This window comes from Lutra lutra, chromosome 13, assembly GCF_902655055.1.
Source record: "Lutra lutra chromosome 13, mLutLut1.2, whole genome shotgun sequence".
In the NCBI taxonomy this organism is placed as follows: Eukaryota; Metazoa; Chordata; class Mammalia; order Carnivora; family Mustelidae; genus Lutra; species Lutra lutra.
The window spans coordinates 67699244-67719143 of NC_062290.1; the positions used below are offsets into that span (position 1 = coordinate 67699244).

Below are 19900 nucleotides of genomic sequence, written 5' to 3' on the forward strand. Positions count from 1 at the left end.
TAGAACCATGGGATAGAAGAGTAAGTAATATTATTTCACATCTTCCAGTTTTTCTAAGGTGACACAGGTTTGGAGGCAGTCTGTGTAAGTCAGTAGAAGTCACAGAAAGTTTGGGAATCTGTTCTGTATGTTCCAAATGGGACTCATCACAAAGCCAATATAAGATGTCAATATACTTCTGAGACTACCACCTGATATTGGGGCAACTCTTCACAGTGTTACATAGTAAATCCTGGGCACCCTTTACAATGAGATCTCATTTCAGCTCTGGGTACAACCAGAAAGTGATTCTTCCTGAGCCATCCTCTTATGACAACAGTGTACAAGAAAAAGGTCTGGAATGCCAGAAAGACCAATGGTTGGGGCAAGGGCTGATAGCTTCTGTGGAATGTACTGGAGGAAAGCAATCCTCTTTTAAAATCAATTAATAAGTGCTCAGAATGAAAGAAAAAGAAACAAAACAAAAACTACTCTGAGCCAGTACTTAGACAAAGGACTAAGAACTCATTTTTATGGGCTTGGAAACAATACAAATAATATTGAACAAAATAATTATTTGGGTTACTCATATAATATATTAAAATGAAAAACAAATAATAAATGAAGCATTTCTTTTATTTTGCATTCTTATCAACTGCATTGGTAATTGTTATTTTAGAATCTAGTTTATGTTTTGCTTTTATGTTGGAATTTGGATTATATCTTCTTATAAACAATGTTTATATCATTCTTTTTGCAATTAAAATATGTAAAAATGAAGATTTCATATAATTGTTTTGCCTGGCTTTCTTGTTTTGGTAATTTGCAATAACAAACAGTGTTCATCAACTCCTGTAACTATACAATTGGTTTAGGAGTTCCCTCTGCTTGGCTAATTGCTATCAACGTTTTAGAGCTAACTCTAAATTTAAATTTCCTAATATCAGTATCTATCACTAGATTTACATTTGAAAAACTAAGTCACTGGAGATGATAAATATAAAAGTCATTTTCTTAATGGCTAAAATCATTAATAACCCTTTTCAAACAAGATTCATATTATTTCCCCAAAACCCCAAAATCCATACTCTCTATATACTATAATCCAATAATGGAATTCTGAAGAAACTTCATATTATTTAAAAATCACATGAAAAAAGCAATAATTTCAGTGAAAGGAAAGATTAGGACAAGAAGGTTGCAGGGTCATGATTGTCAGTGGCTGCAAAAAACACACATGAGTAATGGAAATTTGATTTCCTAATTATTTAATCACTGTTATAGCTGATTCAAGTCATGAAACTTGCAGGAAAAATGTCTATACTTAAAGAAACATCTGACTACTCTTCCTCATTCCCTTGCACTCTGATTCCTTTGAGAAGCAGTTAACAAAGCTTGACCTGCCCTCTATAAAGAACAGAATATACTTAATATATTGGCAACATTCTAGGTATTAGATGCATATAAAATATTTCATTTTCTTGACTCTCTGAGCTGAGACAGAATTGAAAATAATAAAACAGTGGATAATAATAAGAAAAATAGTAACAGTGGAGATGTTGGCTTGAGTTCTATTTTAGTTCATATTAGAATCCACTCCTGATAGCTTTGTCTGATGGACTGATAGGGCCAGTCCACCAGGAGACTATTTGCATGGGAAATGAGCTATTACTAGGGTATTGATTTCAATTAGGATGAATAACATGTAATACATTCATGCAATGGAATATAATTTCAGTTAAAATAAATGACACATATCAATAAGGACAAACCCTATGAATACAAAGTTAAACATTATTTTGGGTTCCTGGACCCAATTCAAATGTGTGTGTGTGTATATCAACTCCCCCTTTCCTCTACACAACTGCTTTCCTCTCTTTTGTTCTCCAAACTTGCTTATAGTTTTGCTTGACCCTGATTGCAATTCTCTGCTCTGTTATGTTAACATTATAGTCATAATTGATTAAATCATTGGCTATTGGCAATCAATTCAAACTCTAGCTCCTCCCTAGAGGTTAGGGGGATGGTACTGAAAGTTCTGACACCCTAATTATATAGGTGGTTCCCCTGGCAACCAGCCCCCATCCTTCAGTGGAGTCCAAGTCACTTCATTAATATAACAAAAGATTCATTTTTTGCTCTCATCACTTAGAGATTTTAGGATCTCTATGCCAGAAATAAGGAAAAAGACCAAACATATATTTCTTACTATAAATCACAGTATCACAAACATTAAAAAACTGTAAAAAGACAAAGGGGAAATAGGATGCATGCCACTTGTTTAAAAATTTAAAACAAAATTTTACATAATATTTATGGATTTTCCTAAACAATAATATATAATGTTTATATATTACAAAATCATGGCCTAGAAAGACATGCATTCATTCCAGAATGGTTTTCTCCGAGCACAAATTCAAGATTGAATGGGGGAAGAAGATACCCAATATATCTGTAGTTATTCTATTTTTAAAAAAGGTGAAAAAATAGCCTTTTAAAATTACAGATTTTAAAGCAGAACATTTCCTCAATGAATCCTAATTGTACTAGTTAATGTCGGCCTCTAATCAGTCATGCAAAGTACATGGCTATTTGGCACATCAGCTTAGGTAAATGTCTAAAGGCAAAGCAAGTGTAATTACAACTGAAACCTAATACGTGAAAACAAAAATGTTCATAACTTTTCTCAACGACTTTGAAAAACACAAAACACTCATTGCTAAAATGATTGAAAATTGAGAGGCAATTTAAAATTACTGCAGAGGTGGATTAGATAAAATGCACCTGGGGTGGTTGGTGAATTTTAATGTAATTTAGAGATGAAAGAACTTTATGATCTAGTCCTGTGGTGATTCCTGGCACCAAGGAATTTGAAAGGTAGTAATGGGAATGTGGGTGGAAGAAGAGTGATTTTCCATTTATCTAAGAAGTAATTTCTACTTTTCTTCGATTTTTTTTCATTAGTATGAAATCACACTAATTCTGTGTGATAACACTGATTAACTTATGTTGATTGGAAGTCTGATTATCAGATTTATTTGTAATTGATTAATAAACTCCAAGAAAATGAATAAACACAGTGCTTTTGGCAATAAAACTTGTCAAACCATGGATTCGCTTGAAAAAATAGTAATTTCTTGCTGATAAAAAGGATGGAAAAAATGTATATAGTTTAGTGGCTTCCTAGAAACTGAGACACTAAAAGGTTTAATTGCTCAGGTCACACAGCTTGGGGATGAGGATGTAGTCACTAGTCTATCAGTCGTGGGTCATTCTGCATGCTAATGTATTATCGTCTTCTTTGTTGAAAGAGGAGATGAGACAGGAATTTCCCAGACTGATATGAATGCCAAGTGACTGACTGAAAATGCATTATTTCTCAAAAGAAATAAATTCATAGAAATGCAGTTACTACATCAACTGTGAAAGGGTATTTAAATTCGCAGGAAATAAAATTGAAAGGGAACTAACATTTATTGAGTACCTACTATGTGTGCATGTATGTGCTCCTCTGTTACTTCATTTAATTACCTTAACTTTCTAAATTTATTATTATTATTTTTTTTAAAGATGGGAGAGGTAGTTTTTTTTTAATTTATTTGACAGACAGATTACAAGTAGGCAGAGAGACAGGCAGAGAGAGACAGGAGGAGGAGGCAGACTCCCTGCTGAGCAGAGAGCCCGATGCGGGACTCGATCCCAGGACCCTGAGATCATGACCTGAGCCGAAGGCAGAGGCTTTAACCACTGAGCCACCCAGGCGCCCTCTAAATTTATTATTATTCTCATCTCACAAACGTGAGAAATCAGATCACCAGGGTTGAGGAGTTTGGTCATTGTCTGGGGGAAATGCTGAGTCAGCATTTGAAGAAGGGTCTCATTCTACAACTTAATGGCCTATGGATGGGTCAGGATCATGGAGAGAACTTCAGCTGAGTACTTGGGATTTTTTATAATATTTGAGCCATGAACTCCTTTTGTGCAGTCTGGTGAAGCCTATGGAGCACTCCTTAGAAGTTGATTTTAAAGTACATACAATAAAATACATAGATATATGAAGGGCATCAAAATATGTTCCCAAATATGTCTTTTTGGATATTAATTATTCTGAACTGGTTGTTTTAAGAAAATGCAGAGACAGTTGAAATCTTGAAAATTGAGTAGAAATTACCTCTTTGTAAGAGACATTTACTCTTATGAGGGGAAATCTCCATTTATAAGGATGTCTCTCTCTCTGTACCAGGAAAAGAAGGATGAGCCTAGATCTCTAGAAACTCTTATCAAACACTTGTGAAAAAGATTGGGATTCTGACCAGGAAAGCTCAAATTCCTAAGCGAGAGACTTTAGGTTAAGTGTAAGAATGAATGTAGAGTAGACCAGTGAAAAGAATCATAGTTTACTATATGTGGTTGAGTAACATTACATATCCATCATTGTCTAAAATGTAAATAACATGTATCCTTAACTCATTCCATGTTATAATAAGATTAGCTATGAGCTTATAGAATGGAAGAGCCGTACTGCAGTTTGCTGGGTCTAAGAGGGACACCTGGCATCTGTAATAGCTTCCTATTGTTGTTTAACAAATTACAAATTTTTAAAAATGATTTTATTCATTTATTTGACATAGAGAGAGAAAGATAGGAGAGTGAGCACAAGCAGGGGAGCTGCAAGCAGAGGGAGAAGGAGAAGTAGGATCCCTGCTAAGCAGGGAGCCTGATGCAGAGCTCGATCAAAGGACCCTGGGACCAGGACCCGAGTCAAAGACAGACACATAACCCATTGAGACATGCAGGAGCCCACAAATTACACAAATTTGATGGCTCAAAACAAAACAAAACAAAATTATCTACATACAGTCCCGGAGGTCAAAGTCCAAAATAGGTCTCACTGGCTGAAATTAAGGTGTTAGTGAGGATGCACTCTTTTTTGGAAACTCTAGGGGAGAATCTGTTTCCTTACCTTTTCCACCTCTACAGACCTCCTGCATTCATTGGCATATGGCACATTCCTCTACCCTCAAAGCTAGCAACACTGGGTCTTCAAATCTGTGGCTGATCAAATGGGCCAACCTAGACAATCCAGGATAATCTCCCCATTGCAAAATCTTTAACTTAATCAAATCACAAAATCCCCTTTGCCATGCAAGGTAACATATTCACATCTTCTGGAGATCAGGAAGTAGACATCTTTGGAAAGTGGCATTATTCCGTACCTATCATAGTGGTACACAGTAACTTCTCTCCACAGGAAGAGAGACAGTATGCAACCCTGATGGTTTTCTCTTTACATCCCAAAGAAGAGAGTTTATGTAGCCCACCTACTCAGCACATAACAGAGAATGAGTAGTGACTTCTCAGTGACAGGACCTGGTAGTTGATACAATTCACAATGTGGGGAAAGTGATGTATCTTAAGTTCCAGAAATGCATGCATATATGTTGTCATAAAGGAAAAGCAGTAATCTCCATGAAGCCTTCATTTACTCTACATCTGCCCCTCCTCCAGATTTGATCCAATGTTCCTCTTTGGTCTTCTTTTATAACTGATCATTTCACTATCATAACATTTAACATTTTATATTGAATTTCTCTTTTTATAAGTGTGCCTCCACACTGAAATGGGAAGTCCTCACAGGCAAAAACAATGATTTTCTTATCCATGTGTCCCATGGCCTGATAGGTTATTTGGCCCATATTAGGCACCAAATATATATTTGTTAAAGTAGCTTATATTTGTTCACTTTGGTCATTTTTCTATAAAAACAAACTCTATGGGAAATAGTCTTTTCCTAATGTATGTTACATATTTTATATCCACAAAGGCATTACAATACTAACGTCCATGAATGGGGTTCAGAGAATCCACAAAATCCCTGAACGTATGCATAAAGTGCTGGGTTTGTTTGAGAAGGCTAATATCCTTCCCAGCAATGTCATCTTATAAGTAGAACATTCTGATCATCTTTTGCTACATTGTCGGAAGGATGGTTACACATGTCCTTGGATGTTTCTGAGATAGGATGAAGGCTCAACCTCACACAGGGCAAAATAAAAGATGGTAGCATTTTATTTCAGAGAAGTGATTGGATGTCTTAATTGTGTCACTCTTGAATGGCCACAGTTACTTTTTCCATAATGAAAGGTCTAATTGCTTTGGGTTCCAGTTTCCATTTTCAAGCTGGTCTGGGGTATTAGTGTCTGTCTCCATTAGCCTTTTGCTGGAAGTTATTTGTATGATACTTTCAGTGCCAGCTGCATTACAAAAATGTTGATGGCCAGTATCTTGGCCTGTGATAATTGGGTGCTTTCAATGTTGGAAATGCCAAGTTGTTAATTAGCTTAATGTGAGGACTATACATCACTTTTTTATTTTCATTTTCATTGGCCAGCATTAACTTCTTTTTAAGTAGATGCCTGCTAAAGTGTTTTGAGAGGTGCTTGTTTTGACAAAATAATCATCCTGGGTTAGTGAGTTATGAACAGCTGCCTCGAGTGAGAGCTGATTTAGTCCATTACTCGAAGCATGAACCAAAACATTATTGGTGCACAGAGAATTTATGGGAAAATCCACTTTTGCCACGCTCTGACAACAGCACCACAAATCAAGGTGGTGCTCTGGGACTAAAGCAATTTTACTATTCATAGAAAACTTTGATACCTAATGGTTTCTTGATTAGCAGAAAGAAGCTACACATATCAAGAATCAAGTCTAATAGAGAAAAGGAATCTAAGTTTCTTATGACTTGACTGTAAACATATTAATTTTTCTTCTGTTCCCCTTTGTCTATTCTAAACTATTGACATTGTTCAGCAAAAGTTTGACTAGAAGTGTTTTACATGGAATTAGGATTTCTAATTCATATTCTAGCTTTCATCCCTCATTTCACGGATAGATTTTAGGATTCTGGATTGAGATGGCCAAGTTGGCAGCTAGGCAAATAATTAAAATTGAAAATGGCATTGCCCTGACAGTAAAGTCTTTGAGCACATTTGAAACTCAGAAATGGCTGGAGCTGCCACATGGCATGAGTGATAGCTTCTATTTTGAAGGAGAAAATCTATGCTTCATAATGCCAAGGATGGGTAGGCAATTATTGTTATATATTATAATCTTCATCAATGATAATGATGGAAATTCTAATAACAACTATGATAATAAAGCGTTGACAAATACAGTTAGCATAATGTCTGATTCTCAGATTTAATTATTGTTAGATTACCATGGCAGAGAGCACTGTTTAATGAAATGGGTTTGGACATAGAGGAAGTCTGAGAGTTCTAGACCTGCATATCACACTTATCATTTGTGTGACCTTAAGAAAGTCACAAAATGGAGATGGTAATAGGTATTAACTATAAGTGGGCACCAGGAAGCAAATAACGTGATAGGATGGTTCAAAACTGGATTGTGGTGATGGTTGTGCAGCTTGGTCCATTTACTAAAAATTATTGAATCAAACACTTAAAATGGTGAATTTTAAGGCATGTAAATTACATCTCAATATATTTGTTAAAAACATGAAGGTGCGTATTTATTCTTTCAACAAATGAATGGCATATCCTTTTACAAAGAGCTCATGATCTCAGTTAGATGGTAAGCAAATTTGAAATCATTCTGCCTTTCAGATATATTCTGTGCATTATAGCATTTACTCAGTGCCAGGCACTATGCTAAGCACTTTACATATGTTAACCCTTTTAATCCTCATGCCTATTATCATCTCCCTTTCCTAGATGAGGAATCTGATATGCAGATTACTGGAGGACACATATCCCTTAAATAGTGGAGCTAAGATTCCAGTCCAGGTCTTTTGACTCCAGAGTGCATTCCTCTTAACCAATAACCCCAGCAGCTTCTAAATGGGACTGTGCGTACAATCCCAAGGTATCATGGGAGTTACAGAGAAATGAAGGGCACGTAACAACCTGAATGGTTAGAAAGGGTTTTCAAAGGAGCTATGAAATATATGCTGAAGATCTGAGTAAGAGTTTGCCAGCAAAGAAATAGAGGTAATGACACTCCAATCTGAGGAAATAGAATACATAAAAGCACAAATATAGGCAATAAGACTCTGAACTCCCTTCCAGCTCTGAAAGTCTAAAATTCTGGGAATAGATTATAATGATGTAAGTAGAAGTAATCTAGGACAGAATTTTAAAAATCCAATAGAAATAGTAAAAATATATTCCTTCACGAAAAAAAGTCCCTCTTTCATAGCTCAGGTAGCCTGTTGCAGAGGCAGCAAAAGGAGAAAATTCATGTATTATTTTATATGGTCTAATGTTGCTGTTTTCTGGGGAGCAATTATCTTCCTATTTGAGTTACCTGATGTAGAGAGGAAACATGACAGTTCCTATCTGTGCACTGAGGGGAATCCAGGCTCAGCCATCTAGGACTCCATAGGTCAGTGTGAAATCATAATCCTTTTCAATTTCAGCCAGAGGCAGGAGGAATTTGAGAAGGACATGAAGACAGAAAGTATATGAGGCAAATCCAGTCTAAATTTGGTGAGAATTCTTTTATTAAGTTGGTCTCATTTGCAGGTATATGGCTTTACAGCAAACTTTACCAAGGGCTTTGGCTATAATTTTTAAGCTTCATGCACACTTGTCACTAGTTTGATGAGTAATATCAACTTGTGGGATATACACATGAAATTTTTTTTCTTTAATTCCCAGTTTTAGTCATAATATGCTGAATCTCCCATTCCCACCATTTATTGACCTCTTGGACAGATTTCATCCATTTTTTATTATTAAAGTGCAGACTAGTCATATAGTTATTAGGCAATTCTGGTAGAAATATGGTAAAAAGAGTAAAATGCATTAACTCAAATAACCATTGTGTGAAAGTGACAGGAAATATCAACATAAGGAAGATCATCTTTTATGAGAAAAGGCATATAAAATTACTGAAAATAAATAGCAGTGAGAATGTTTTAGCTTACTGTATGAAACTGATAGGTGTATCCACAAAAGAGAAGAATCTTTTTGAGGGGAAAAAAAGAGCAAAATTATTCAAAATAAATAGGTGCTGATTATGTTCAAATTAAATTCAGAAAGGAGGAGGAACTCCAACCCTTTGAATTAATGGTCTCTGGGACCCTGAATCCACTGACACTGAAATATTTGCCTTCCACTTGACTTTCTGATCATGAAAGAATGCCAGCAGTGTCTTTTATACTCTTAGCAAACCATGACACATTAACAACTTTGGGAAGAAAGCACATTCCTTGAAAACAATGAGGAAAACTCAGCTTTGGACAGAGATAGCACTGACCAATCTTACTAGAAGGAACATAGAACTTGGCAAGAAATAGCAGGGAATGTGTTTGTAATGGAACAAATAATTGAATGTGGGCTATGGTTGATGAGTTGGAGGGAAGAGGATTTTCAGGAATGAACTCTGCCTATCTTGCGTCTGTGTTCCTAACCTAAGGTGACTTCTTACCGTCAGCTGGCATGCTGAAGGGGTGATCCATAAATAAGGTGACTCTGTCCAAAAAGCTTACAGGAAGTCTAGGAACTCTAAACCATGTTAGATTCTATATACACTGAGCTGGCCATATAAGGGTGGAGTTCACGGACTCCCATAGTTCTTAGGTGTCTCTCCCTTCCCTTCCATCCATTTTCTTAACAATACATCCTTTGACACTATTTATGATGCTGCAAAGGGGAAGCCTGATTGAAATGTGGATCCATGCTTTGTTTGAAGTCGCTGTTAGTACACTCCTTGCAAGTGTGATAAATAGGTTCTGTGTTTCCCTAGGTGCCTCTTCATGTAAATTGATGACTGCTGCCCAAGGGAATGAGCAGGGCCTGAAGACATGAAGAGAGATTAGTTTAAATGTGACAAGGCCATAATCTGTAACGAGGAATATCTATCACTGTCACACAAGAGAACCATGGTGCTGGGAAGACCCTCTTTGCTTGGAAAAAGTATCCCACTTCATGGCTGACAGTTCAGGCCTCCTTAGCTCAACTCTACTTGTTCTCTCCAAAAAAGCTCTTTTATTCAAATTTGACAAACTAATTACTGCTACCATTTGGCTTTGAATGACTCAATTATGGCTGCAGTCACTTGGTTTAGTAATTACTAAAATTATGGTTTGGGCCCAAGTCCAGTTCTGTCTTTGCTCTCTTCCCCATGGAAGCAGGGAGAAGCACTTTTATAGGAAAAGAGATGGTGATTCAGGAGCGAGGTTGTAACAATAATTTTAAATGATCTCAGTCGATGGGAAAATAAAACTTGAACAGCCTGGCTTGAGAATAGGGCTAATCTTTTTTCTTAGTCTTTAAGAAACCTGACACCCTGAAACTATAGGCTTGGTTTCCATGGATAATCCTAGTCTCTGCATAGATGAAGCTGTTTCCCCTTTCACCCATGCTAAACTTGTTAGAATTTATTATAAACTGATTAATTCATGGTGTTTTGATTTGACTAGAGCAAAGATTCTAAGTTCTTAATACCTCCTTCCCAGGTTGGTTTGGGGGAGAAGAAAGCCTTGGGGAGTCATAAAGATTTTAGAGATTCTGAGGATAGAGTTTTACTTGATTTGAAGGCTTTATCACAATTTTATTGCTGAAATCACTCAGTATACGGGACATAATGTTCAGTCAAGCAAAGAACATTGTCACTTTCAAATTCTGGCTCCATTATTTTTGTCCGGTGTAATCTTGGCTAAGTCACTTAATTTTAGTAATCTTCACTTCCTCATCAATAAGTGGGGATTAATATGAGATGCTTCCTTCATGGGGTATTTGTGAGAATCAAATGACGTACTTAAAAAAAAAAAGGAAACAAAAACAAATGCAACAAATAGAAAACAGTTAAAAACATGGTAGACATTGAAGCAAAATATCAATAATTATTTTAAATCTGAAGGGTCTAAACACACCAATAAAAGACAAACATTGTCAGAATGGGTAAAAAAAAAAAAAAAGGAAGATCCAACCAAATTTCTACTAGAAATTCATTCTAAATATAAAGACTTAAACCAAAAGCAAAGAGATGAAGAATGTTATATCAAACTAATGCTACTCAGAACAAAGCTGAAGAAACTATATAATTTTCAAACAAAGCAGAGTTAAGAAAGGAAGTTTTTCAGAGATAAAGAACGACATTATATAATGATAAAAGGATTAGTTCTTGGAAGAGTTTGGAAAGATGGCAGGGTAGGAGGACCCTGAGCTCCCCTTGTCCCACATTTACAACTAGACACCATCCACATTCAAGTCAATAAACCAGAGAGTGATCTGAAGACTGGTAGAACAAACTCCACAACTAAGTATAGAGAAAAAGCTGCACCTCAAAGGTTAGGAAGGTCAGAAAGACTGAATGAGGCTGCTAGAGAAAGGAAGGAGCAGCATGTAGGAAAAGGGCAGAGAAATGGGCCCTTGCACCAGGGAGCTCACACGAGGAAGACTAATCCCCACAACATTTGGCTTTAAAAACCAGAGGGGCTGAATTCTGTGAGTTTGTAAAATCAGTGGAACTTGGAGCCTGGAGCTTTAAAATTCAGCTGACTCAGCACTGGGTGAGCCCTGAGAGCGAGTAATAGCTAGGTCACTGCCCTTCAAAGAGACAGCAGCCTGCATAGAGAAGGAACATAAAAACCATAGTTCACACAACACTGGGGGCCAAAGGGAGGCAATTCTATTCATAATGATTTCTGAGCATGTTGAGGGACTTCTTTGAAAATGAGGGAGCTGGCAGGTGCTATTTTTCTCACTCACCCCCAGCATAAACACAGAGCCACCTATGGGAGGTGGGGCTGCACAAAATCTTAGAGCCTTGGCCCAGGGCTCAGGACAAGTCATTGAATGCCCCACCAACATGCTAGGTGCACAGCTGTCACTGGGGGCCCTGCCTAGCTGCAGCATGGTGCACAGCCACAGGCCCCAGTCATTATGTGTACCATACCCAGCAGTTGGTTGTATGGCTGCTGAAGTACACAGCACACAGCAGTTGTACTGTGCCCAGCTGCATACCCCCAGCCACTGTCACATGCTGGGCTCAAATGCCAGGTGTACAGCTGCCACTATCCACCACACCCAGCCATGCATCCCCTACAGCACCATGGTGCCCAGCCACGAGCTGTCGCAATATGTCAAGGGATATGGCATAGGACTAGTGGCCCAACACAAATTTTGCTAACACCACCAACAACTCCCAAGTTTCCCAGTGGGTATGGCCCTTCAGAGTTGGACTGCCTGCGTCCCATTAACAGCACAGAGAGTGAGCACAGCCCACAACAAGCACAGTCAGTACAGATGCCTACACTGAAAGGAAAAGTGACTTAGACACAACAACAGGATGCAAGCAATACACATAGGATACTCTCCTGAAGTGCCAGGTTTTGATGAACAGGGGACACTCTACTGCAGAACACTCCAGGACCTCCTTTTCATAAATTCACTACTTTCAAGAGTGGAAGACATAGCTGACTTTCTTAATATACAGAAACAGACACGGAGAGGTAGACAAAATGAGGAAACAGAGAAATTTATCAAAATGAAAGAACAGGACAAGGCCATGGCCAGAGAACAAAGCAAAAGAGATATAAGTAACATGCCTAATAGAGAATGTAAAGCAATGATCGTAAGGATACTCACAGGACTTGAGAAAAGAGGGGAAGACATGAGTGAGACCCTTAACACAGAGATAAGGAATAACGCACCAGAGATAAAGGGCTCAATAAATGAAATGAAAAACACATTAGTAGTTTGTTGAGGATTTTTGCATCTATGTCCCCCAGGGATATTGGCCTATAGTTCTCTTTTTTAGTAGAGTCTTTATCCAATTTGTTGTCAGACTAATGCTGGTCTAATAGAATGGATTGGAAGTTTTCCTTCCTTTTCTATTTTCTGGAATAGGTTTGAGAAGAGTAATTTTATCTATTTTTTCAATTAATTTACACTTGATCCTTCTTGTGAATGTACTACAACTTCTTGGTAGCAGAACTGCTTCTAGTTCCTGTGAGGAACACCCTGTCTCAAAAGATAATAATTTTATACTGTAGAGCAGTAGTTTTGAATATTGGGGCCAATTTTGCCTCCCTAGGGGACATTTGATAATACTTTAGACATTTTTGATTGTTGTACTTGGATAGGGGGTGATACTGGCATCTCGTGGATCAGGAATTGTGCTTAACAGTCTACAAAATAGAACAAAGAAGTGTCTGGCCCTAATAGTGTTTACATGGAGAAACTGCTTAGCCATGGAACTTAGAGAGAGCTAGATGAGCAACACTTTCAAGTGTCAAGCTCAGGACTTATGTAGGAAAATAAAGGATCTTGCTTTCTCATGATCCAATTAACTGTGCAGTATTGCAGGGGAGTAAAACTTGCTATCCCAAAATATGTCTCTTTGGCATATGAATTATTTTAGGCTGATTATTTTTAAGAAACAGAAGACTCAAGAAGTTTTGCTTTTTTGCCTCTCTCCTAACTGCTTGAAAGAATTTAGATAGAGGACCTATTCCAAGAGGAGAGCTAACACCAGAGATAATTATAGTAAAATACGAACTAGGTGTGGTAGACAGGGAGGAACCTAGCAAGGTATATTTTGACCAAAGTCCTCTCTATGTCTCAGCAAACATTTGTTTACCAAACATGTATTCTTTCCATTTTTCCTGAGAATTTCATTCCTTCACTTTGAAGCCCCAGACCCTTACCCTTATTCTTGAGTCCAAAATAACATATATACCTCATCTTGCTTGACTATTTTTGGAATCTCTCATGTTTATGTGGATCCCCTGTATGTACATTATTAAATTTGATTTCTCCTGTTTATCTGTTTCATGTCGATTTAGTTCTTAGAGCAGCCAGAAGAACCTTAAAGGATAAAATATAAATTTTCCTCCCCAATAGCATCATCTGGCCATTGCCAATTTAAAATCTTCCTAGCTTTAAAATACGCACTTTGGATGCCAATGGATCTCTTTCCCAACAACGTCTTCCTTTCTAAGCTGCTTCAGAATTTTCAGTATGTATTTAGAACTGAGGAAGTAAAAATAAGAAGAAAGAAAAGGGAGACATTGATGGTAGAAAGAAATAGAGTAGACTAAAATATAGAAACCTGAATGACTCTCTCTCTTAAGTTCTTCCTTCTTCCCTTGCTCCCTCTCACCATTCTTTTAGTTCTTCTCTCTTCCTTTCAACAGATACTTTTTAAAAAAAATGTGCTAAGTATGGTGTTTAGATGAGATTATCTTCTGAGGGTACTTTATTTCTTTTTTTTTTAAGATTTTATTTATTTATTTGACAGAGATTACAAGTAGACAGAGGGGCAGGCAGAGAGAGAGAAAGGGAAGCAGGCTCCCTGATGAGCAGAGAGCCCGATGGAGGGCTCGATCCCAGGATCCTGGGATCATGACCTGAGCCGAAAGCAGAGGCTTTAACCCACTGAGCCACCCAGGTGCCCCAGAGGGCACTTTATTTCTAATAAGCATTTTTTTTTTCACAAAATCCTTTTTATATTTATTATCTCATTTGAGTCTTTCTATAAACCTCATTTTATAGATAAGTAATCCAAGACTCAGAGAGTGTATGTGAACTTGCCAAGGGTAATAGTAGAATAGGAACTTGTTTCTATACTGTTCTTTCATCTATATAATGCTGACATTGGTATGAGGGTTATGAAGATATGAGGTTCTATATTGCCATATACTTATGAGAAATGGTACTTATTTTGGATTATAAAATCACATAAAACACATGCTTTTTACAAAGTGATGTACTGTCTTGGGGATCTGTAATGAAACTGACTCAAAATAACACTAAAATGAGGGTTCTGTTGAATTGCTATTAGGTATCAAGCATAACACAAAGCGGCTCATCAAACCCCTCACATATCTTATGAGTTAAATTGTTTTCATCCTAGATCTGAGAGAAGTTGAATAATCTTAGTACACAAGACTAAACTTGAAAGTAGTATAACGGTAAGCAAAAAAAAAAAAAAATTTCTTTTGAGTGACCTTCCAGTTATGTTGCCTATATTAACTGGTATTTAGCTATAATGAATAAAGGTGTCCCCCAATAATACATTTTAATAATTTTGGGTCCAAAATTTTATATACAAACAACTGAAATGTTGGTTAATCACCTTGCATACATGCTAATCGTTTATTCATACCTTGCATTTAAAGGGAAAAGGGTAACTTTCTGACTAAATGATTTAAATGCAAATATTAATACTAGACTAGTAACTATTCTTTTGAAGAATTTATTCATTAGGAAAACCCATGTTCCACTTACTGCTACTGTTCTCTTCTGAGTCAGACCACTTGTTACAATATTGGCTCTGATTAGAAAATCTATGAGAATATTAAAGAGTCCCTGGAAACCTCTAAGTCATGGATTTGAATCCTATTTTATCCAGGGTTTGCATCTTAACATAACTTGGAACATTGCTGGAAAATATAAGATGTCAAAGTCTATGGAAAACTTGGAGTTGTTTCTCCTCAGTCCACAGCAGAACTTGTCTAGTGTTCTAAATTCTGTCTCTAAGGCAAACAAAATAGCAGCTAAGGCTCAAATGAGTGCGGATAACTCTGGATCTCCAGGAGGTAAATTTGCTAAATAATGTAATTTCTGTTATTTTTATTTTTCAAGATGAATGAAGACTTAGTGAAAGCATTACCTTTGGAAAGCATAGCTTGAAGCTCCAGGGGAAAGGATGACAGTTATGCACATCCCCTGTACACATTTTATTTTCTGATTCTCTTAAGAGCCAACTTTTGCTCCCTGTTATTTCTATGGGTTCATGCTTATAATGGCTTGTTTTTTGTTTTTTGTTTTTTTGTTTTTTTTTAGTGATTTTTGATTGTGAACTCACTTAGGGAAAATTTGTCATGAGACCTGGGTTTAAGTTCTGCTTCTACAGGGATAATGAATATTTGCTTCTGCCAATTGCCTGTGGTCACTACCAACTTCAAAATAAATTATCCTTTTGAGGTTTTTAGGAAACCCAACTGAATTAACCAAAAACAATAAATTGTTTTTGGTTACACAATCTCAGCTGAAATTTCCTGCTGTCTCTTGTGTGGGTGCTCCCCCCTTTAATTCACCTTTTTCAATGAAAATGTAGACATTCAGGTATATAGACTTATAGAGATGCTTCTTATTGGACATTCACCCATGGAAAGAGTCCACTGTCTCCTGTCATATCTGTCTGCTGCCATATCAGAACTGAAGCTCAAGGACACCAGACATGGGTACCTAAGTGGACACCAGACATGGGTACCTAATTTTTTTCCTCTTTTTTTTTTTTCCAAATTTTTTTTTTCCAAATTTTTTCCAAATTTTACTAATTTGCTCAACTTAGATATATTTACAATTAGCTATATTTACAAATAATAGTTAGCATTTTTTTTATTCCTAGTGAGACAATTTTTCAAGGTTCACAATACTGCCAGAGATGATGATTCTCTAAAATTTATAAAAGTCTAAAATACTTCTATATAAACATGTTCACTTAACAATGTACTCAGCCATGTTCTTATATTAGTACATGTAGGCTTGACCTTTTTAAATCAATGGCTACCAAATAAATACTAAGGATAAACCATAATTTATCTAGCAAGTTCTCTATTAATGGATATTTATGTTGTTTTCAATTTTTTGTTATTATGAAGAAAACCTCAAAATAGTCAACATATATATATTTGTAGATTTCTATATCTAGATTAGATCTCTAGAGTTAGAATTGCTAAGTTAAAGAATATAATGAATTTTGATATTTCCAATTTGCTTCTCAGTATTTGCAACAATTAATTTGAATAAGAAAAAAAATCAGTGTGCCTGAATCCTCAATAACTTTCTCTAATGGGTTTTACTGAGCATATTATTATTAATTTGAGGGAATAGTTTGTTTCTTAACCTTGTTCTAGAATTTATCCCTTGGGGAGACAAACCGTATTACAGAAATATGCATGAAATGTTTTTAACAGATATTTTTCATGCCATATAAGGACTTGATTCAAACCAATTTTTCTCATATATAACTGAAATACAATCTTTCCAGGGCAATGCCATTTGATTTCTCATCTGACTGTGAGTGTCCTAACTGCTTGGAGAGTACTCAGAATGAACCTGATTGGAATCCCTGTTTCAACAAGAGTCGTAATGACTCTTTATATTCAAGATCAAGAAAGAAATCCATGCTTTCTTCTGGTGTACAGTGCTTTCCTTCTCAGTGTTGTTCCACCAGGCCAGAGAGTGACACCAAAGAAGACTCAGGCTTTCTTCCCTCAGAGGAGGAAAGCTACATGGAGTCTTCTCAAAACAACTATGTCAGTCTGAACCCTGAGGGCATTACAAGGAAAATCAGACCATTGAAAGAGTTGACTGTCCAGGAATTACTGAGGGAGTTCGGGGATAGTGGGAAGTTCCAGCCAAATTCCACGTCTGTAGGCCACTTTAGAGATCAGGTGGTAATGAAGTTCAGAAGAGCTCTGTATTATTCCGGAATTTGGGTGACACATGTCCAAGGCTACAGACTTGAAAAGCATTTGTCAGCTAATTATTTCAGGAGAAACCCTGGTTGTTTACATCGGCTGGTCCCCTGGCTGAAACGGGAACTAACAGCTGTTTATGGAGATTATGGCTATACAGTGAAGAATATCCTATCCACTATTCTCCAACACATGACAGAATATGATCTGGACAGTGAATCCTTCATTCACCTCCTGGAACCTTATCTCCAACAACACACTCACCATTTTCTGCATGAGTTTATCAGTTTTGTTCATTCACCTTATAACATGGAAACCTATGACCAACGAGCCATTTATCAATGTCCTTCCATTTCACCATGGGTAAAAAAGAAGTCCATAGCATCAGCTTCTGTTTTGCCTCTGTCTAAGGATCAGGCTCTACTGGCATCTCAACATGATACAAGGCAGTCTAGAAATACCCGGGACCAACGGAATAATGAGCAGAAGCCTCTGTCAGGCTTAAAACCATTTCCAAATGGTAACTCTTCCTTGAAGAAATCTGAATTCTCACTACTTCATCACAAAACAGCAAGCAAAATCCATGCTTGGATCAAAGACAAACCAGAATCAGGAGATCAAAAAGGCACAACTTCTGCTAATATATTCCTGAATTATACTACACCAAAGGAAAGGGGCCCAAGCTTACGGAATTGCAAAAAAAAAGTTCAAGAGAGGAAAATGGAAGGAATAAAGTTGCTTCCTGGTCACGTCCAGGATCTGGGAAAGAGTGAAACAACTGCATGTACTTTCAGTTCCCCAGCAATTTTTAATCAGGGGCAGCCATTTCAATACAATTTAAGAGAAGAAAGGATTTTGAGTCCTGACCAGGAGATCAACTTCCAGAAAAAAGAAGCAGAAAAAAATACATACTCAGATTCTTCACCGAAGATTTTTCAAAGAAGATTGCCCAGAGAAAGATCCTTGCTAAGCTGCAAATCCAGAAAGAGAGACCCTTCTTGGAGCTGTATTTCAGAAATTGCCCTTTCTTCTAAGAGAAATAGTAGGAAACTGAGCTCTTTTAGAAAAAAGAGATTGAAGGGCAAACAGTCCTTCCAATTTGCAGAAGCTGGTTCACATTTCAGTAGAAGAATCCAAAGACCATCAAGGTCCAGTACTCACAGATCCAAATCTTGGTGTGTTGGGCTTACAAAGAGATCTTTAAGCAGAGAATCAAGTAATCCCTCTCTCAGAGGAAGTCACAGAAGTGAATGCTTCACCCAAAATATATGCTGGGACCACTCAAAAGAAAATAATGTGCATAGTTATGAATCCAACTGTGGAAGAGCATCTTCGACCACAGTCCAATATGTGAAACTTCCTTCAACTTCTGGGAAGAGACCCAAGTGTTCTTCTAAAAGTGAGAGTATTTCCCAAGATGGAAGCCACTGTAATAGTCTCACATGCCCACAGATTGAGAAACACAGATCCCCAAATAAACAAGAAATGAGGCAAAAAACTACATTTCCAAGAGGTGGCAAAACCAGAGCAGTTAGGCACAGAAAAAACAAGTGCCAGTGTCTAGATAAAAAGACCACAAAGGAAATCAGTGATGAAGTTGGGGATCTGAATGATATAAGGCAAAGGAGTAGTCTTTCTGAGTGTGCACCTGCCTGCAGGAGGCAAATCCCAAAGAAAAAATGTCAGGTCATCAGAAATGTCACTGGGCCAAGAATGAACATAAAGGAGACAAAGTATCAGACACACAAGGATGCAGATTGTTTTGAAAGGCAAATGAGTCTATTCAGTTAGCCACCAAGGATCTTTGAAAATAACAATATTAATCTGGAAAAGACTCATCCCATTGCTTTGTAACTGGAACTAAAAGCCTGATGAATTAAACTTAAGGCTTCCTGTAGAGACAAATGCATATTATTAAATTGGCCATAAATGTAAATATCATTTTCATCTGCCTTTTTTTTTGTGAACTGAATTCTTAAAACATTTGGCTTTTTTCGTTCCTAGATTTAACTATGAAGATTATCTGCCAAAAGTTGCAAACACCACAAAGACCATATTAATGATAGGAGTATATGTTACTTAACAAGTTATGGATATTAAGTACTACTAAGCACAAGTGTTGTTTTTTCAAAAAAAGATATATTTATTTTTTTAAATATATAATCTATGAATTCTATAAACTATTCTATAATTATTAAGTATATATACGTGTAAATGTGTGTGTGTGTGTGTAAATAAAAAATAAAAATTCCAAGCACTCTCCCTCCAATGTAACTGGGAAATTCTGAGAGAGACACTGAGAAAGGATGCTGATCCCAAGTTGTAAATAGAAATGAAATCTGGCTTTTCTGGGTTCATTGTAGTCACAAAGCACCTAAATGTAGCATAGGACTCAAAGTCCAAATTAAAAAAAATAAAATTATGTCAATAACTCCCTTTTAAAAATAATCAAGACATGTTCTT

At 36.8% G+C, this 19900-nt stretch overlaps 1 protein-coding gene across 1 annotated transcript; it reads left to right on the forward strand.

Annotated features, from left to right (window-relative positions):
• The first annotated feature begins 15507 nt into the window (after nucleotides 1-15507).
• Nucleotides 15508-19356, forward strand: LOC125083712 (E3 ubiquitin-protein ligase Topors-like). Its single transcript, XM_047700558.1, is given in 3 exon segments — nucleotides 15508-15550; nucleotides 17008-19115; nucleotides 19118-19356. Coding segments are annotated over 2 exon segments (2190 nt in total). The 5' UTR covers nucleotides 15508-15550; nucleotides 17008-17011; the 3' UTR covers nucleotides 19204-19356.
• Nucleotides 19357-19900: the final 544 nt, after the last annotated feature.